General features: G+C 39.1%; 1 protein-coding gene across 1 annotated transcript in view; it reads right to left on the bottom strand.

Moving 5' to 3' along the window:
* The window catches only part of antxr1c (ANTXR cell adhesion molecule 1c), a 34,534-nt gene extending 13,497 nt beyond the window's left edge, over positions 1 to 21,037 (bottom strand). The window contains exons 1-11 of the mRNA XM_005721772.1: positions 20,390 to 21,037; positions 9,951 to 10,022; positions 8,634 to 8,705; positions 6,962 to 7,043; positions 6,809 to 6,839; positions 6,648 to 6,721; positions 6,429 to 6,497; positions 5,917 to 5,997; positions 3,344 to 3,404; positions 1,997 to 2,095; positions 1,735 to 1,804 (exon numbers count right to left, since the gene is read on the bottom strand). Coding sequence (XP_005721829.1) covers positions 1,735 to 1,804; positions 1,997 to 2,095; positions 3,344 to 3,404; positions 5,917 to 5,997; positions 6,429 to 6,497; positions 6,648 to 6,721; positions 6,809 to 6,839; positions 6,962 to 7,043; positions 8,634 to 8,705; positions 9,951 to 10,022; positions 20,390 to 20,547 — 869 coding nt within the window. The 5' untranslated portion in view covers positions 20,548 to 21,037. The remainder of the gene's footprint in view (positions 1 to 1,734; positions 1,805 to 1,996; positions 2,096 to 3,343; positions 3,405 to 5,916; positions 5,998 to 6,428; positions 6,498 to 6,647; positions 6,722 to 6,808; positions 6,840 to 6,961; positions 7,044 to 8,633; positions 8,706 to 9,950; positions 10,023 to 20,389) is intronic.
* Between the last annotated feature and the right edge of the window lie 607 nt (positions 21,038 to 21,644).

Raw genomic sequence — 21,644 nt, 5'->3', positions numbered from 1 at the left:
TAAGTAAGGAAGTGAAACAGACAGGAGAGATAAACACCCACTCACACTTTTAGATGTGCAGTATAGAAACGATACACTGATTAATTGGTCAAGAACCTACTTTATTAGTCTGAGTTTCAGAAGAGTTTCAAAACCTCACTAAGAAGTTTTTACACTCTGCTGAGAATCATACATAAACACACATGGCAAGGCAGGGTAGGCGCTACATAGCTTTGATCAGCCGAAGCTGCAGAAGCAGACAGCGCAGAGGAGTGATGATGGGATCAAATAAGGAGGTAATGATAAAAGACAGAAAAGAGAGAGAAAAATAAACAGATGGGTAGGCAGGAGCTGTGGTGAGGTTCCACAGAAACTAGCAAATAGGTCAAAAAGAGCCAGCCTGGCACTAAAAGCTGCAGAAGTGGAGTAAAAGAGAGAGTCTGGAGGTGGTGTTTAGATTTGAAAGAACTTGAAAGTTTACAAGTGCTAAGGTAAGATCAGAACAACAAACAAAGATCCAAATGAATCTAATCAGCGGGAAGTTGTGGGGATGTTATGCCACCACATCTGCTTTACAGTCCTTCCACCTTTGACTGAAGTTTCAGCATCGGAGCCATCACTCCAGGTTTCCTAAATCTTTCTCCAAGGACGCAAATCAACTTCTCTCTGCTACCGTACCACAGCCAGCACAAATATTACCTCTAGTGTTAAATAAAGGAATTTGTAAACAATTATAGAAATACAAGAAGTATCCTAAAAAAGTCAAGAAAGAAAGCGTGAGAAGAGAACCTCTGGTATTAGCTGACAAGGTCTCGCCTGCCTACTTTGTGTGTTTAAAGTCTTTACCACCATCCACTCAACCTTGTATTCTGTGGCCCAGTGTACTTTTCTTCCCATAAAGACTTAGGTTAGAGAGGTTTGTGGATTGTTGATGTTGGAGCATAGTTGGGCTCTAAAAGGAGAACACAGCTAGCTGATGAGAAGCAATTCTGGCCCCTTCTTAGGTTACACCGAGAACTTGTGTGACCGTCATGTGGTCAAAGTTCGAGTAGGCCAACCTCAGTTGTCTTAGTTTTCAGAGCCCTTCATTGCCCCTTTGAACACTGACAGAAACACTTCTTTTTAATGCCCTGTGATCCTGAACTTTAAAATGCAGCTCATTTTTTCTATTGTACTGTTAATCAGCTTCATGAACCTCAACAAGCACAGATCCCTGATTTGAATCTCATCTAAACTTGGACTACAGTAATTTGAAAGTCATTATACCAGAACTGATTCATTTTTGGACACTTCAGAGCAAATTTTAAACAAACTATTGATGTGGTATCAATTTACATGCAGATGTGGAACAGTGTTAGCTTTTATTACGTTTTTCTTCTTGAGGCAGTACTTTCTATCTATGTCTACCAAGAATCTGCTTTAGTTTTCACTGCTCTGTTCTAATTTACGATAGAACTAAGACGTATTTATGAAGGGTTTACCACTGAATATGCTGCCACAGTGAGAGAGCCTCTTTTATTTTGGTAAGCTCTACTGGGATCGAGAACGGAGGAATCTGGCCTCGGATGGGGATCATAAACAGCTAATGTACAGCAGGCGTCTTATGGTCTGTGCACATATACATGCGAATATATTTATGTGGTCTAAGATGCACATGGACGGCACTGAAGTATGAGCACTTTTGCTTGAAAGGGTGATGAAAGTGGATCTGCATAACTAAATGAAATCATGAAGTTATAAAGAAGAGGGACTTACTTTCCAACTTCATCGATAACAGGAGCTGGACACAATAAGAATGTGTCTTCTACATCAGCTGGCTTTTCATCTACAAGAAAAAAGAACTGAGCTATGTGGCATATATGTAGCATGTACAGACAACATACACGAGTGAAAAGTGAATTTTGTTTCTTTGTGAGGGTTTCTACTTTTTCTCATAGAAACTGTATACTAATAACACATGCATCTGTCACAATTCAGCTTGATTTATATTAAGGAAACAAAGCATAGGTGTACTCACTGATGGTGATGGTGTCATTGATTTTGAAGCTGCAGAGCACCTGGTCAATGTTTCTTGCATGGAGAAACCCATTCCCTTTAACCACCACTTGAAAAGACTCTGGTTACACAAGGTAATTTTACATTTTAGACACTTGGCAGACAGTCTTTGCTAAGAAAAATCTGACACTTTATTACTTTATCCTAAACAAAGCTCACTTTCCTGTTTAATGTGGCACAGTTGCACACCAGCATGGTGTGATGTCTCTCTAATGATGTAGTATTATTTCAGAAAAGCCAAGAAGCCTCCAGCTCAGCTCAGCTTAGCTTATCAGTCTCACACAGGTCGTTCTATTTAAGCCTCTCCACAGTTGCTGCGCGTCTGCAAGCTGCCTTGCAACCCACTCTTATTGCAGCTCCTGCTTTTCTTGCTGTTTCTGACTAAATCAGTGCCACAACTCCTGTTATTAATGTCCTCCCTGGCTTGCACTTATGCACCTTTGCAAATACAAGGGTTTTCTCCATCTTATCCATGTCATAAGGTGGATGAGAAAATAACAATATCTTGACTGTAGTGGACCTGAGTGAAACTGAGCTTATTTTTCCACCATTGTCATGTAGAGAAAATAGCATGGGCCTTAGTCTCCTTACATTGCTTTAAAATATAATAAAAATGAATAATATAAAATAAATAGAACTAATGTCTCTGCTGGACCTTAAATAGTTACAATGTTGCCTGTCAAAAATTGAAACTACTGTTATATATCAGCCGTATACGTATATAATAAGGTTAAATCTGTGAGGCAGCTTGTTCTAGCAGCAGGCCATGGTATAATATTCAGTGTGAAGTTAAATAATTTCCCTCTTTATGGGTGAAAGTAATTCATTGCTTCATAAAAGGCAGATGTGAAAAACAGTCAAAGTCCTTCTGCTATTGCCAGAAACTTTTAATCCAACCCTGCTTTTATCTGTTCATTTGTGGCTTTTAATGTCCATTTATTGTTGCTTTAACTGTCATAATCTTTCTCTTGGCAGGAGAGTAAAGAATGGTGTCTACTTTACATCATATCTGCAGGAAATCTCACCCCTGCCCCCCGTCTCACGGTCCCTCCTTTTAATGAGACTCTGTAATATTATTCCCTCCGTGTTACCCCGTCCCAGCAGATTTCCTGTCAGTGACCTGGATGGCCATAAATGGTCATTTCTTTCAGTCTGGGATTGTCATAATTCAAAGAAGCCGAGACCAGGCACCCACTAATGAAAATGACACAGTGGAAGGAGCAATGGTTTGCTGGCATATGTGTCGATGACTCAGGAGGGACCGAGTTCAGGCTGTAATTGTGAATGTGTGAGTTTTATAGCTCCTCACCTCCTGCACAAACACTGGAAGGCTCAGCTGCCAAAATTTCAATGCAGGATTTCTTGATGATCTGGGGGAGAAAAGACAGCAGTGATTTTTCCACATTTATTTTGATACTAGCCTTGTTCATGAGCCAAGAGCTCAATTAATATGTTTTGAGTATATTTGGGAGTCATCTGATGTAAAATAATCCTTAATAATACTTATCAGTGTGTGTCTAAAAAAACGAGTTTGGGTTGGTTAAACCTCTTCCCAGAATACTCAAAACTCTCCCTGCTTTGCAAATACAGCTGAATACTTTCATGTTTTGATTTCCTTATTATTTTAGTACAATGATGAGTTTTTCTCCCCGGTGATATTATTATTGAGTCTCTAATTTCTGTCTTTTCTTGACGACTGATTTGTTCTGAGTTTCAGTTTTGCGATCATGTGTCGTGGTTAATGTCTTGATTTTTATCTATGACAGTTGCAGTTCGCACCCTTTGTCTCATTTCTCTGTTTTTGTGTTGGTCCCTCTTTGTTCCCCTGTCTGAGATCTTGCTAAGTGTAAGTATTTATGTCAGCACTAGTGCTCTTTTAGTTATTTCCTGTTATTTCCTGCTTTGAAAGATCTTATGTCTTGATTACCTCCATCAGCCTCTAGTTCCCCATTCTGTTTCCAATCCCCAGGTAGTCATGTGCATATAAATAATCCTGTTTGATTTTTGTCACATGATTTGTAATTCTTGCGATTCTTTCCCCTCTTTTCAACCCTTTGAGATCTTCAGTTCTCTTTATGGATTTATTTTACATTGATATACCTTTTATCGTACCTTTTAGCAATTAAAGCTTTTAGCTGTTGGATCCTCCGAGTTCTGAATCCTGCCTTTTATGACTCTGACTCTACACTCTGCACATCTCATTGTGACAACTTTATCTTAAATTATCAAAGTGAAGGGACTAGTGTAACTTACTTTCCGATGGTTATGTTCTCCAATCTTAATACTTTTACATTAGAGATGTTTAAAGCATTAATAAAAGCAAGACTTAAAAATGACCGATCCTTTAAATAGGAAGTGAAAATCTTTTAAAAGAAATTCCAGCCTTAGATATTTTTCAGGGTTTTTTTCTTTTTTATATACTCTGCGTAATAAAACAGTGAGACACACGATGCATTCCATTAAGGTCAAGGAAAAATGATTTGGTAATTACATAAGATAATGTTTTTAGCTATTTGACCATAATCAAACTCTTGGAGCTACAACGGATTAAATGTTCAAATGACAATCATTTCAGCTGGAAATGATCTGGTCACTGGCTAACGACTATGAGCCTACCTTTGTTTATTATTCGACTGCAGCTGAGAATATTAGGCTTTAGAAAATTGTGATTTAGCTGAGTATATTGAGATTTCTCATGTGATGTCATTGCCTAAAATTGGATGTGATACAGCCACAGATTTCAAGGCAAAATTACATTTTCCCAGACTGATTGGCAGCCGTTCCTGGAGGTTGCTGGCTGTTGGTGGGTGAGAAAGAAGAGGGTAATAAACCAAAAATCTCCTTGTGACAGCTTTGCTTGTAGATTCACGTCTGTCTGCAAACACTTCCAACTACTAGCTGAGTGGTATTAAACAGAAATGGAGGTTTGCCTCAGAGCTTCAGCCAACATGTTTCAAAAGAAACAACTTTCACAATGAAGGTCTCCAATTCGGGTTTGTATTGCAGTTCTTACATTTTCACTTCAGCTCAGAGAGCAGCTGGCCAGTGTTTGTAGACAAGTCCATCACTTCCATGCAAACCACGGGAGCCCGCAACAATATCCTAACGACCAAAGCAATCACAAAGAATGTTTCTGCCGACCAGCTGAGGAACACACATTTTTCCCAACTGACAGGTAGGTTGCTAGGGAAAAATGGGGGTCACTGATCAGTCAACAAGACCATGTGACTCGAGATTTATCAGTCATTTTCCCAGTGACTGCCATAAACCTCAAACAACCACTCTCTACCAGTTGATGAATACTAATTTCACCCCCATGACCGGTGGTTGCCAGATGTTCGTGAACAAGTCTCAAACCTGCGCGACTGGTCCTTGATTCACTTGATCCTACACTGTCACTGTGATTGTCACAGATCCAAAACTGAAAAAGCAAACTATTGCTCAGTGAGCTGATAAAAAGCTTTTTTTCCCACCATGCTAGCTGTAGGAGAGAACGCAAGTTGAAGTAGCTTACCCTGCTTGAACTGAACTCCGACTGTGTGTGTTTCAGCCAGTATACACAAAGAGTTACAGTTCTGCGTGTTGCATGACAGAATACTGAGCAGAGAGTTGAAACCTAGACAAGTCAGTGCTCCTTTTAAAAGCTTAAAATTAGTTGTATTAACTGGTCTGAGAGAAAATAAAATCTAAAATCTTAAAGAGATATTCAGTCATTATGAAATTGTACAATAGTGTTTTCAAAAGTCAGGTTTTGCTTTCAAATAAACAACTGTTTAAAATGACATTGCAGTGAAAAGGGATCTTGTGTTGAATATGTAAATACAGATGTCTGAACGGAGCCTGTATGGGCTAGTTTCTCTGCAAGGAAAAGTGTTTATTTACCGAATCAATGACACCCCGCAGGGCGTGGAAGCCTCCCAACACAGGAAACACATGTTCAATGGTGTCTGCAATGGTGGCCAGCTACAGTGGGAAAGAAGTTCAGACAGAGGTACACAAACAGAAGAGAACAGAGGAAGGATTAACAAACTAAATAATCAAAGGAGGCTAAATAAACTTCAACAATGAAAGATGAGGCCATGACAGGGGGAAAGCTGCCTCAAATGCACTCATACTCATTTGAAGCAATTTCAGATGTTTTAGAGGTAAAGAACTGTACAGTAAGAGAACATTCGAAGAGATCAGAGTTAAAAATCACTGGAGTTGGTTCACAGGGAAAATGATGGGTTACCCAATTTGTAAGATTTCTTCTTTTCCAGAATAATGAGCACATGTGGTAGAGTACATGTCCTGTGGTGAATTTTTGCTTTTTTCTCTAATCAAATGTCTTATATTTGGGGGATTAAAGGGAATAAACTTCCATATACTGCACAAATTTGTTACATCTGAATTACCTGTGTCTCGTTGAAGTCTTTGACACCAACACAGTACACAATAGCTCCCAGAGATCTGGCTTCATTCGCCTGTTTGAACAACAAAGGCAAAAAGTTGAGCAAACTCCAGAAAACTGTCAGTCATGAAGCTAATGAGAGCAATTCTGCTTCCAGTTTAGCCCTGTTACTGAGCTCTAACCAGAGTCATCGTGAAAATCAGTGTTAGTGTGAATTTGTTACCTGATGTTGTGCATCTCTAAGCTGATGCTCATGTAGCTCTCCATCAGTCAGAGCAATAATCACACTGGCAGTACCTGCAAATCATATACGCTGTGTTGTAACTTCACCATGTGCTCCATTGTTGCCCCAAAAATGAGATAATTATGTTTATTAATGCTTACCAAAGTTCTCTTTCTTTATCTGCTGATTTGCCTTTAAATAAAGTCACAGCACATTTCAGATTTAAACAGGTAATAAAGGAGCCTTGAGTAGCTCTGTACTTAACAGACTGATTTTGCAGTGTAAAAATGTTACACATTACAGCACACACTCACAAGCTGTAATCCGAGGTGCATGAAGGTATCTCCACCGGGAACCTCTCTGTTCAGTGCGTTCAAACCCTTCGTGATGTCGACTCTGCAGAAAGTAACAAAGCACAATTGGATTCCTGTCCTGCCTGTGCATTTCTGGAAGCTAACCTACGGTACTGATTAAACTTTTTTGGTTATTATATATAAAGCAAATACAGAGTTTGTACAGTTCTAATGAGCTTGAAAGTCAATATTTGGTATGACCACCATTATTCTTCAACACAAACTCAACTCTTATATTCAAGTTTTCTTATAATTTTTTTAAGTATTCATGAATAGTTCTCCAGTGTCATTCAATAAGGCTGAAGTTTGGGCTCTGGGGAGGCCAATCCATGACTGACAGTGTTTCATTGTGTATTTTTCTATCCAGTTATGCTTTTACTCCATTGGCAGTGCATTTGGGATCATTGTCAAGCCGAAGAATGAAGCTGCTGCCAGTCAGATGCTTTCCTGACACTGCATGGTGGACTGAACTCTGAAACTACTTTTCTGCATTCATAATTCCATCAATTTTTTTTCCCAGCTGACCTCCTTCATACATATGTAGGGTGATTATTTGCACCAAAAATGTGAAATTTCATCATTCCACAAAGACCTGTTGCCACTAATTTTCAGTCCAGTTCTTGTATAATTTGGCATACCTCAGCCTTTGTATGTATGTAGAGCAATGTGATTCCCAGCAATTAGCTGAATCACCTTGGCATATCTCTGCAGAGTATGCCAAGGTGATTCAGCTGATTGGTGGGTATCCCACTCTGGGGGGTAAAAATACTATTTTATATTCTATTTATCCACTACACTATGTTATCTTTGCCAATTTTTTGTAGATTCAACTAAGGAAATGAGAACAAATAATAAGATGCTAATAACAAAGTGCCTATAGATACAGCTTAAAAGTTACGTGTAGACACAAAACTGGTTCAGAACTTTTTCTCAAAAATACTTTTAAAACACAACAAGACACTTGCACACCAAGCCAAAGGAAATAGTGCTCTGAGGATTCTCAGAGCACCAATATTTTGCATCAGTTGCTGTTTACATTTTTGCTTATTAATTACTGACTCACTTGGGACTTCCTAGCACTCCTGTTTTCAGCTTTGTCTTTATTAGTTTAATTTACTACTATTAGCTTCTGGGGGATCCCATCTTGCTTACATGTATTCAATATTTGCATTTAAGATTTTTTTTTTAACTGCATTAAAATCGTTGCTTCTTATGTGTTGTGTTCCTTTGAGCTGTGAATTTATTGACAATGACATATTTGGGGGCTTGACCAGCAAAATATCTGAATACTTTCACTACTTAAGGATTATTCTATTCTATTCTATTCTAAGCTATAACCACTTCTGTTAGAAATGAAACTTGTTTACACAATAGCAATTATCAGTGGTCTCATTCTCATTCTTGTCTCTTATTCAACAAATGTTATTCTGTGACAGTTCCACAGTGACATGGGCCAATTTTCAGTTTTATCTGCATTGATTCTGATGTAGTGGATTAAGTTTACTGTCGCGTGAGATCACTTCATGCTACAAAAATTTGCACACGAAAACACTCAGCTAATGTTAGCTGTGTCTAAATACTGACATTAAAAGGTTGTATTCATTGTAAGGTTATATAAGAGAAATTAATTCACCTGTTTTCCGTCAGTTTCAAAATGATGGACGCTCTTGAGGAAAATGTTATGAAAGACATCCTCAGCATAGGACTATAAAAGGTAAAAAGAAAGAGCAAATAAAGCATCACACGTATTATTAACGGTTCACCCAAAAGAATGACCAGGAAGTAAAGATATTAGTATTCGTCCACTAAGGACAACAGCCTGTGTGAGCAATACAAACATTTCTATGTCATCTGAGATTGATCAGAAACAGTTATTCTAAGTAATAACAATAAAACACAAACAATATAACAATTTTCCTAGAAAACATAAAATAACTCTTCGTATTCATGACTTTTCTTTCTTCTCTTTTCTTCAACAGATATCTTGCTGGAGACAAACGACTTAACTGATTCACTCCAGCAATCTGTGTTTCTAGCTTGAGATCGATTATTTGTTTAGAGCACACAAAGAAGCCATGTGACATGAAGTTGTTCCAGTGTGCAGGATTTGAACCCTTTGTTGCGTGACAGTGACATAAATGTTGATATTGAGGCTGCATTGCTGAATCTTCAGATGTGGAAAAGTTCTGTTTACTGGTGAAAGGAATTACTCACACTTCAATTATTTGAAGCAAGAATGTGTGTTTCTTGTTTGAGACAGTAAGTTAGCACAGCTTTGGATTGTTTAAAACTTTTTGCATAGTTGTTAAAAAACTACAGCTTTGAGGAGGAGCTGTTCTTTGCTATGACTAGGCCACAAAGCTCCAGGTGTTGTGGCCTTCAAACCGTGTGGGGAAAAAGCCTTTCAGTCTGGCTGAAAGCTGGCTATTTATTGAAACTTCTTGCTTTTAAATATATGCCATATTTTAAGAATGATATTTCAATTTTGAAATTATAGATGCAATATCTGCATCTTAGAGAGATGAGAGAGATCTTAGAGACATTTGGAGGAAAAGAACTTTAAACTAAAGACAGTCCATCAAACCAAGCCAGCTCACATACATATAGACATTTTTGCCTGTAGTCACTGACACAACTACTGGAGACTGAGTGAATCATCAGCCCGGATACTGAGTGACTTAGCATATGGCAAGCTGTAGCTGTAAGGACAGATTTTTTCACTTTACCAGAGTGACTACTCTGTAAAATGTGCTTTTCTCTTCAGTAATTTATATCTCTGGGCTCCAGGAAGTCGAATACGAGGCAACATGCTGTTTGGAGACTGACAATGTTGGTTCCAAATGTTGATCTTGCACTATACGGTGTATATCACCTATATTACCCCATTTATCTATGCAAATCTGTTGGCTTAATTGTGTCTGTTCACACACGCTCATTAAGTGTCTCTTACCTTTTAAATTTTTCTGCTAAGTTCTTCACAAACTCATAGATTTCATTCCAGTGATCCTTCACACTGCCAGATCTAGAAAACGGATGGCACATTTAAAAAAAAGGTTATATCAAGAAAAATGTGAGAAATATGACTCTGCTTGATATCATAGTAAGTGACTGTAGCAGTTCAAATAAAAATAAGAAAATGAAAACATAAAAAATAACTTCATAAGTTATCTACTGTATCAGTTAGACTCTAACCTTCATATGCTAGAGTACTCATACAAGAGGATAAGAGCTTCGTTAGCCAAAAATGACAGGGGGTCTAGTCATTAGCTCCACAACATGAAGAACAAGCTGTATATATGCCAGGCAAAACACAACTGCTCAACCTGTTAGCAGTGCCTTTACTGCGTGTCATTTACTTGCAATAAAAGTACTGTTTTAATTTATTTAATTAAAGTAATTTGACTTTCATTCCTGAGCTGCCAAACATAACAAACATGCTATCATACTCATTAGCAAGAAATAGTTAATCTAATACGCCATTTGTTAGTGATCCTCAGAGGGATAAATGTAAAACTTAATTTTGTTATGAATATGGATTATTTTGTAGCGAAAATATGTGTGTAATAGTCATTTGCGGCAGTAACGGGAGTATGATTTAGCAAACTCCTGTATCATTAACGTGGCCCTTGAGGATGAGGAAACAGACCGTGGTCTCCCTAGATGATCCTCCATAAAAGTGAACTATCATAAAATGATACCCTGTGGAGCTGCCTTCATTTCCTCTAGCCAGACACCATGTGTGCTGTGGGGCGATTTTATTAAGAGCGATCATTAGGGGAGAGAGTTTTGGGCATAAAGTAACCAGCTAGGGAAGAAGCCAGAGAGATGTAAATGAGCCAACTGATGGTGGTAAAATTGGAAGAGGATGAAGCAGGAATTATTTAGTGTTATTTTCAGTACTGATATGAGTACGTTTTTTTTGTTTGTTTGTTTCAATCTTAATTCAACTTATTCACCTGCATTCATCCATGCAGTTCTCTAAGAAAGAGACGAAACACAAAGGCATGTCATATGCTTAAAGTGGAAGTTCATATCCTTGTGATGGGAGAAAATGGGAAACAGACTAAACATCTACTCTGTTATCCTACTTTCTAGCTGAATGAGTTCCTTGCACACTAATGGTCCATATAGCTGTCTGAGACCTCTAGACACAACAAGGTGAATCAACCATTCCTTGCAAGCAGGTTTCTCATGCTTTAAGCTGATAATAGTCATGTGTATTTGTATTTGTATTACATGGATAGCTAAACTTGCAGGAACCAACTTAGCCTTTCTTATAGGAGTTGGGTGTTTTGGAAAACAGCGCCAGTTGCATGGCCTGGCTTGAAATGGAAATGAATTGTGACTAATGTTATTTTCCTGCAATAGCATGTCAAAGAGGTTTTAACCCCTGGTGTTTTTGTGTTATTGCTTGGAAGCAGAGGGGTAATTATTGAATTTGGCCAGGATTTGGGGAGGATAGAGCCAGGGAATACCAGGGAGTTTCCCATCATGCCTCAGTCATTCAAGACTTTTTATCGTGCCAAACCAGACTCTAAGCCTTCATTAAATGCTTTGTTAGATGTATTTGTTTCATATAATTTTTGTTTAAAGTAGGAAATAATACTTCCACTGCTCATTTAATATATCCAAGAGGTCAGTACAGCTGCCCACGAGCAACGCTGACATGTCTGACTTACAAAGCTCAAGACTTATTTTACAGCTACTGCACAGAAATTTCAAGCGTGGTTTATCAGAACTTCTTTGACTCATACAAAAACCTTATCAAGAGCAAATGCAAAAAAAACAAACCAATTGATTGCTCAAATGAAGCCAAAATGCCTCTGCACTATTATATCTATGTATTATGTAACTCTTAGTGGGTTTACCCTTTAATTCAGAATGGTTACAAACGCCGGTCAACTGGGGAAAAAAGCCTCTTCTAAGCGTTTTCTCTGTGTTTTTGCAGTTCTGATGACATGACTTGCTCCCCCCACATCAAGGCTTACATTCCTGGGAGGCTGACTGAGCAGAGAAAGAGGACAAGACCTACAAGCTAAACAAAATTCTCCCAAAATAAGAAGAAAAAAAAAGGTCTGAGGTAGACTGTAGCATTTAGTTCAATAAAAAGTGCAGCGCAAACAGAAAGAGTCCCACATACACATGCAGACGGGTTCAAACCTGAAGGAAAGGCAGCAGCCAGTTTCTTGTGCAAATTGTTCCATTATAGCAACAGAGGAGGGGAGAAAGAATAAAAAGTCTGGTGAAATTTGCAGCTAATACTTGTGACGAAGTGTGGGGATCATTCTTGAGTATTTACTTAACACGAGGGTGAATCTGAGGACATCCACGTTTGGTTTTTAGCTGCTTATCTGTGCTTCTGGACCACTGCGGCTCATGTTTGCCTTGGAGCAGTTGTGATTGTCTGAGGTGGCTACAGTCGTGGGATTGAGGCCTAGCTTGCAGTTTCACTCACCTGTCCAAACAGTGCTGGGAGAGGAAGTGGTCCTTTTCATTCTCTGATTCTTGATGACACCATTTTATACGGTGTCTTATTCCCACCACAATCCCTTGATCTAATTTTAATGACCTGAGTTGAACACCGAAGTTTAGCAGTGTGCGGTCTGGACTCAGAAAGCAAAAGTTCAGAAAGGTGAGGGCTGGCCACAGATTGCCGACTAAGTGATGACGCCCAACGGCGGTGTGAAGTTGTGTCATAGCAACTTGTCATAGCCGAGTGACAGCGTTTTCTCTGTACTAATGAGATGAAAACCATGTGTCTTGTTGTAAGCCATCTGAGAGCCGAGAAACAAAGAAGCAAAAGAAAAGGAAGGACAGAGCAAGGGAAAGATGAAGAGCTTTATCAGTCAATTCAACTGTGGGAGTGAGATAATGGGAAAAACCTGTTGGCTCATATCAAAGTGCAAGAAAACATGCCAGTGGTTCAGTGATTTAGTTCAACTCCAAGGCCAAGTTTCTGACCTGCTTTGGTCTGTCTGAGCCAGCATGGCCACTAGAAGACCGAAGCAGCAAGTAAACAGTCTGTTTAGTCACTGTGCAGTTCTCTGTTTTACAGAGACTGGAGATCTGTGTCGCTAAATAGCTAGTTTTCAGTTGTTTTGCCAGATTTAAGACCACTCCTGGAAAAACACTGTAATCCATTAAAAAAAAAGAGTAAGCACGCTTAGCTTAACATGAAAAATACTGTGGCAGCCAATTACATAACACTGTATAATTTGACATTAAAAGAACATTGAATGTACTAATCTGATGAACATATTGCAGATAAATCAGATGGAGGAAAAGGTGTTTAATGTAGGTTTTGTGTAGGTTTATAATGAAAATACAGCTACAGGGCCTCTGCCGTTTTACAGTGGCTTTTGCAGCTTTGCTCTCAAGTGCAGCAATGGTTGCTTTTACGTTGTCCTGTAGGGAACCTGTAGGGGTTTTCTTGAATTGTTTGTCTAATAATTTTAGATGCAAGGACAGGAAATGAAGAAGAAGAATGTCGGGTAAGAGACACATTTAAGCTCTTTGTCCAAAGTAAAGTGAGATGTCAGGGAGCAGCGCTTCAGACACGCTAGAATGAAGCATTTGAACATCCAAATTACTTGTGGTGCAATTCCATCTGATTTTCAGTAGAAGTAAACTCTATTTCCTTGTTAATACAGAAGATCAAATGTGACAATATGTATTTAGATCATATCTATTTTTCTAAAGTTTTAAGACGCATAGTTTCAGGTTAGATTGCTGAATTTACAATCGGGTGGTCCTGCTTTCTTTTGTCTCTGCGGCTGAGTCACATCATACGTGCTACATTCAGGTTTACACTCAGCCCTTAGACCAAGCTATTGTGCATTATACAGTATTGGGAACATCGTATCTTCTGCAACATTATGCATATGTATGATTATTTGTAGCAACCTTGAGTTTCCAAAATTGCTAAAAGCACAAAGGGAGGTACTATGCATCATTACTAGTCACTGATGCTAAACACACTGTGACTTGTGGGTTGAAGTCCCCCATGGGTTTGAGTAGCCCTGAAGAATAAAAAATCTTTAATCATTCTCAGTAATGTCTTTTTCTGCTGACTGGATAGATTTCGCAGTGAGTGGACCTGCAGAAAATTACTCAGAGACTGTGTGTATATCTCGAAAGCACAAAGTTCAGCAGGAGGGGAGGGGCAGAAGAAAGACAAGAAGAAAAACATTGTAGAGGAGACAGAACAAGCAGGGTAGGGCATCAACAGCACAAAGAACTTGAAGCGTTTATGACCTTCTATGTTCATTGGCTTTCTTTTTATTTCCATCCACTGAACAGTCTTGACACATGCATGATTTTTTACTTTTCAGTCATCTCTTTGTAAGAGATACTTGCCATTTCAGTTTAGAGTGATAGACTGCTAATATTTGCTAATTAGTATAATGAGCTGAAAAGCTCAGAGCTTTCAATGGTTAAGTGGGATAAATGACACACTGCAACACGATTAGCATTATGTAAGAAAATACCAGTTTAAAGCTGCTTTGGAGAATATTTCAGGTTTTCACCAAACCCAGATAATTAACACACAGCTCTGCACTTTATTAAGTTTATTAAGTGTTGTAGCATCTCTCAGCTCACCTCTCTGGGTGTATGGCTATTTTGCTTCACTGCTCTCATCAGCCATGTGAAGAAAGCAATAAGCCTGATGTAAAGTACCTATATAGCACCAGTTGACACACAAATTTAGTGACGGGTTTGACGATTAGCTTTGGAGCTGGTGGAAACCGAAGCACACCTTAACAGCTATTTGACCATTAACATACATGATCTAGAAAAGGCTTTCATTTCCTAACAACAAATTAAATTAAGGGAAAAAAGTTGAAATTATTTTATTGTTGCATCCATTGGTTGCTCTATTACCTCCAGTTGGCTAAGTAATAATAAAATTGCTCAACCCTGCAGTCACAGTGGAGAAAACAGTGGTTGTCGACCACAGTATCACCAAAATTGTTAAGACCATGTGCAATAAACTTGCAATCTCGTCTTCTATCAGTTTGCTAATGAATGGGGTCGAGTACAGAATTGTTTGTGATAATAATGTGAAATTGGAGAAAACCACAAATTTGTTCCTGTCTGTTGCAAATATGTTTCCATCTGCTTTGACAGAAATTCAAATTAAACAGAACATTCACATTAACTATTTACACTCAAATTCCAAGAAGTAACTCTAAAACACAAATTCCATTGCAAACATTGACGCAGCTACTGAAGTATTCTGGATACAACCAGCTGGAATGGGAAGTACAGCTGTGTGGTGGTTAGCATCGTTGCCTCACGGCAAGAAGGTCCTGAATTTAAAACCAGATTGGGACTTTTCTGTGTGGAGTTTGCATATTTTCACTGTCTAGTGTGGGTTCTCTGGCTTACTCCCACAGTTGTTGGCAATCTCTCCATGTTTAGAAATTAATTGGCAATTATATAAACCTCCAATCTGCTTGAGTGTGGTTGCAGTCAGTCTGATATGAACCGTGATTAATTTGTAAATAGGTTGGCTCCAATCAGCTGGTCTGTGCCTAGTGATGGAAAGTGGTCGCCCAGAGGTTGAAAGTGTTGCACACATGCATCTCTGGGCAACCAGCTGGCTGCTGCAACAACTTGCAATCAGTTGCCAAATGCAAAAAATAGACAAATAAAAATTAAATGCAATCACCAGGGGGCAGCATGCATGTGGGAAAAAGCTCCCTACACCTTAAAGCTTAGTGGTGTGACATTCTTCTCGTGGTTCAAAGTGTTGAAGATGAAAAAACAATCCCCCCAAAAAACAAACAACAAAAAAACTCCACTAAGGAGTCCATCTACCATTCCAACTGGGCCTACCCACACCACCCCAGCCTGCAGCCAATGATGCCGCACCAACTTAACTGAGTGGGAACAAGGATTTGTTTGTTTAAAACCACTAACCTACTTTTACAGCCACTGCAGAAGTCAGAGTCTTTACTGCGTGATTGCTGAGCTAACGCTGCGTGTCTATTCCAAAACCGAGAGGAATCGTTAGGTTTGATACTAAGTAACAAGCTTATGTATTCTTCAAAGCATGCTCTTCTTTCTGCATCAAATATTAGAGCTAGAATGAGATACAGTATATCTACTTTTTATTCCCCCAGTCTTGTTTTTGCAACCCAAATTCTTGAATGACAGATAACACAATATCATGTCAACAGGCATTTGTCCTTGCTGTAAACGTCACAGCAACATTTTGTAAAAAGCCCCAGACAGCAAAACACAGAGTGGGTGTCATTCCACAGCGAGAACGTATTCAGACATTTGAAATGTATTCACAGACTGCAGCTGCACTTAAGGTTTTCCACTGACTCGTCTGGATTCCGGAAGCATGACCCAACGCCCAGCCGGAGCGCTAACTTGTGACTACATTAAAAGACAAGAGAAACATTTTGCAAAAACAAAGACAAGACTTGATGAGAAAATAACAGATAAACTGTTATTTTTTAACACAATTAATAAACTGAATAATGTGTTTCCCCATCTGTAGTCAATAAAAGTAATACTGTAAAATGGAAAGAGGATGTGGAAAAAAGGACTAGTACTGCATAACACTGTTGTAATGCATTTTTGCATAAATTCAATCACCGGATACTGTTGATTTACCATATTTGAATCTGCACCCACCCATCAAAAGAAATGCAAACTTCATTTTGAGGTTGAACATTAACATGTACCCTATATGTGAATTCCTTTATCTGCTATGAACACACCCAAAACCATTCCTCAGGCAATGTGTTCCATATAAAACAGCAAGCTGCGTCCCACCCGGTCTGAATCAGCAAATGCAAAAAGTATGCAAACCCGCAGCTATATAGGACTTAAAGATATGCAACATATTATCACAGAGGTTAAAAGGCTTCATGATTTTAGGAACATCATGCACAGCGCACCAAGCTAACTTAAATGATAAATTCATAACGTCCTGTTTGGAAAGTCGGGACATCATCTGTTGGCTGGTTTAGTTTAGTTTGCACGCCTAAGCCTGTAGGTCAGGGCATGTTAGTATTGGTCTTGAGATTTGAGATTTATTGCTATTCAAAAGCCTAAATCTAAATCCTTTATTATTATCCAAGGCAGTTTAAGGGCTATTTGACCAAGAAGGAGAGTCCTGGAGTGCTGTGCCAGGTGGCCTGGCCTCCAGAGTCACCTGACCTAAACCCAATCGAGATGGTTTGGGATGAGATGGACCGCAGAGTGAAGGCAAAAGCACCAACAAGTGCTCAGCATCTCTGGGAACTCTTGAAGACTGTTGGAAAACCATTTAAGGTGACGACCTCATGAAGTTCATCAAGGGAATGCCAAGAGTTTGCAAAGAGGGTGGCTACTTTGAAGATTCTAAAATATAGAACATATTTTGGGTTATTTCACTTTTCTGTTTACTACATAATTCCATATGTGTTCATTCATAGTTTTGATGCCTTCAGTGAGAATCTGCAATGTAAATAGTCATGAAAATAAAGAAAAACCATAAAATGAGAAGGTGTGCCCAAACTTTTGACTGGTAGTGTGCATGCGCAGTTTACTTTGAAAATGACTGTGCCACGAACAGCCCAGGGTTGGCTGTCCACAGCCAGGGGCCCAGTATAGAGACGAACGAAGATTAATACACTGACTTCTGTGGAATTAGCACGAGTTTGATGATGCCATATCGCTGACCTTTATTTCACTAAACTTCTTCTTTTTTTTGCTAATAGCTGATAAAAACATGTTGCGTTTTGGCAGCATGTCAGCATGCTTACAGCACAGCCTCGCAGAGCTGCTCGTACACTTCTTAGTCTTGTTTCTGTGTTAACTTGAGGACCATAAACAATACACCACAACAAAGGGATATGATGTCACATTATTAACTATGGATGGTTACTGTGCCTAAAACCCTTTTTAATAACTTTTATTTACTAACACAATTTTTAGTTTTTGTCAGCGAAAACTCTTCTTTCATAACATTTTATCTGGACACCCTTTTTTTTCTACATATGTATACTGTAAATCTTACCACCATATGTGTTGGAAGGCATCCATTTACACAACCATCTGTATTATATTAGATGTAATGGCCTGTGTATTAAAGTAGAACTTAGATGTGTGTGGTTTGGGGGCTTAAAATGAGACCCAACATCTATATTTACTGGATTTCAGGCTGTGACTGGACGCTCCTAGAGAATTTCACATTCAGATCTTCACGGCACATACCATTTTAAAATAACGTATATTGCTACGGCAACCACTTTTTCCAAACACTGTCCCAGATGTTTCAAATTCAGCAGACTGCCATGCAGCCATTAGCCACCTTGTCATCAGAGTGCAGCTACCCAGATGTCTAAACAAGTAGCGTCTCACAACTTTGAGCCATCACATGACATCATATGCTCAAGGCTGCAATAAACTCCACTTACAGCATGAATCCCTTTTTCTACATTTAAACTGATCCATCGAATTTTCTACAAACTACCAATTTGATCTGCAGTCGATCGATCAGGTGGTTAGTCTGTCCATCACGATGGTGAGGACTGAAACAGAAGAACCTAAACTGTACTGTGTTTAGGGTATAAACACTAATATTTACTTGCTAAACACCAACATGTTAGCAATGTCTTTGTGAGGATTTAACTCAAAGTATGGCTCTGCTTAACTAGAGCCTCAGAGCTCCACTAGCACAGCTTTAAGCTTTAAAACTGATCTTTAAAAAGTGAAAAACAACAGAGTTGAAATCTGTGAATCTGGCTTGATCTTACTATAAAGCAACTTAACACTTCGAAAAGAATGAAACACACAACTTTGCACCCAGTGTTGCCTCACATATTTAAAAAAACGAGAATGACTACAGCGCTTATGTATTAATAAGCTAAATGATTTCACCTTTCATTAAGATAAACCAGGGCACAGGGTTGAGACTGTGTCTCATAAAGCCAGCTGAGGCCTCAGGGATCGGTGGTGAGCGACGGCTGTAGGAGGCCGACACCGGTCTCTAATGAGCTTCCTCTCGTTTGAAGTCCGCAAATGATGACTTGTTAGTCAACCTTGGAGTGGGCACCGCAGCACGCAAGAGTGCTAACAATAGCATCAGACACACAGAAAACATGAGCAGATTCTTTATTTGCAGCATGTGTCAGTGTTTACCTCACAGCACAAGACGAACACAGCCGTCCACATCTGGGAAGCAGTCCTGTGTTTTGCGTGTGTGTGTATGTGTGTGTCTTTGCATGTGTTTTCTTGGGACTGAGTTCCAGGAAAAAACTAAGCCTTACTAAGATTCTGTAAACTTCAATGGACATAGGAAGACCCTTTTACCGTCTTTACATATGGAGTCTTTTTTTCCCCTCTGGAAAAAGCCAATGGCTACGGAGATGCTTTAAATACCCCATGAAGCACCCCCTCCCCACCAAAAAAAAAAAAAAAAAAGGTGCTGTGTGCAACATTTCCTTCACCAAATTAATACCACATTATTCATAAATGTTGTTGTTTCCTGTCTCCTCTTCTTTCCCCTCCCATTTCTGGCACTGGTTCATGTTCGCAAATTAGATTGTAGGTGCTGGTTAAATGTTTTTTAATCATAGTAAGATTATCTCAAGATAACTGCTGGCAGTCAAAACATGAGAGCAGCATCACTGCTTTAAACAGATTCTCCACAACATTTGTACCATTTGTGCTCTAAAATAAACTGAATATAACTGAATCACAGTCATGTTCATGTCTTCAAAGTAAATGCAGAAAAAATGACATGTTAGAAAATAGCGAGCAGGAGAGAGGGCAGGCACTCCAGAAGTTTCTCTGACATTTTATTTTCTCTCCAGCTGTTGAAGTCCAGTTCAAAGATGTCACTTAACCACAACATTTTTCCTATGTGGGCGTACAGAGTGGAAATGAAAGAGCTAACGGTGAGCAGTCACATTAAAAAAAATCCCTTCGGAATGGATGGGAATAAAGGAAACTGCTTAAAAAGTTGTATTTCTTTATAAAAACGAATTGCCAGATATAGAAGACGAGGGTTAAACAATTTAAGCCAACATATATCGCGGGATTTGCTTCCAAAACCCCACTCGGTGTTTTCGCTTATTCAGCAGCCTGAACTCTGACAGTCAGCCTCCTCTCCAACGTCATCGCGCGCGCGCGCACACACGCGCAGATGCTAATCGGCTGCAAGCTCTCGAGCCCGACTTTTTTTTTTTCTTTTTTCAGTCTTTTTTTTTTATGTCAAAAGTTAAACTTTTCTATCATTCCCCTTTCCTTAAAACAGCGGCGGCTAGTTTGTTCACACTTTGAGAATGACATGCTTCAAAAGAAAAATATAATAATAATAATAAAAAACCTCTGACAACAACAAAAAGTTAGCTTATTTGTGGTGTATTGCTAACAACCTCCACTTACTTATCAAGCACGAAGTACAGGTCAAAAGCACCCTGGCAGGAGCTCTCCTCCTCCTCTTCATCCAGCAGCCCCGGCTCGGCTCTTGAAGATGGAAAAGAGAGCAAAAATAATCCGAACAAAACCAAAACGAGACTTATGTTCAACAAAAATCTTGCCATAATCTCTCCTCCCGGCGAAACAGCGTAATTCCTTTATGGAGAGGGAAAAAAATGCCAAAACAAGCCAAAGTACTTCAGCGGGTCTTTACATCCCACAAACAATATGAGTGGAGAGACAGGGATGCTACCGAGACAAAAGAAAGGATGCCGGTGATGATTCAACTATTTTGAGATCAGTGTACAATCAGGACCACCCGCATCCCGGCCTGATTGCAGCAGGAGAAGTGTTTTGACTCAGAGAGGTTTTTTTTTTTAATGCTGGTGGTCTTCAGGCTCTTTTTCGGATAGTTTTGAATCCACATGCAACTGACAGGCAAAAAAAAGAACGAGAAAAGAAAAAAAACCTGCAAAAAATAAAAAGTTAATTGAATGGGTGGTTCGTAAAAACGGATAATATTTTCCTGTCAGTGTGTCAAAAGTGATTTAGTTCTAAAGAAGCCAAATGGAGCTGGGTGATGCAGAGCTGTGTTTGAAGCCGGAGGAACTGAGAGCCCGGGGGACAGACTTGGCTGAAATGGCCCAGGTTTCAAATTTCATCTTGAGGAGGAGAGAGGAAGGGAGGCAAAAAGAAAAAAAAAGAAGAAAAAAATGGCTCAAGATCCCATTTTGCGCCTCCCTCACGTGGCAGACCGGCGCATGGGTGACAACAATTTATATCATTACAATTACACAAGGTATATGAACTTCACTGTGGCACTGCGTCCTCAAGCCACACCAGCGCGTTTATTTATCGAGCCTAGCATTTTAGCACTTTGTCCTCATTTGTTCGTTTACTTTCAGTATGCTGCTGATGGTTAACTATAAGCAGCAATATCCACTGTAATTACAACTCGGTGAAGCAAAGACTGTAATGAGTGTGGCAGATATGGTGAAGGGCACATTTAAAGGGTAAAGCTAACCCTCACATGAAGTGTGAGTGCTGCCATACATCAATCACATGAGGTAATCTCTTTCTTCTAAAATATGTTTTTAGAAATAGGTGTACGATTATTTTGAACAGTCATGAATACACTTAAATGATGACTTAATTAGAAATTATGGCGTCCTATTTTTAAATGTGTGTTTTGCTTTGGTTTGGTTTGTTTTGAATAAATAAC

This window comes from Pundamilia nyererei, unplaced genomic scaffold (genome assembly GCF_000239375.1).
Source record: "Pundamilia nyererei isolate P.nyererei 1_Seehausen unplaced genomic scaffold, PunNye1.0 scaffold00005, whole genome shotgun sequence".
Taxonomy (NCBI): Eukaryota; Metazoa; Chordata; class Actinopteri; order Cichliformes; family Cichlidae; genus Pundamilia; species Pundamilia nyererei.
Note: the sequence above shows the minus strand (reverse complement) of the source record. Positions and strands in the feature narration are given on the sequence as shown.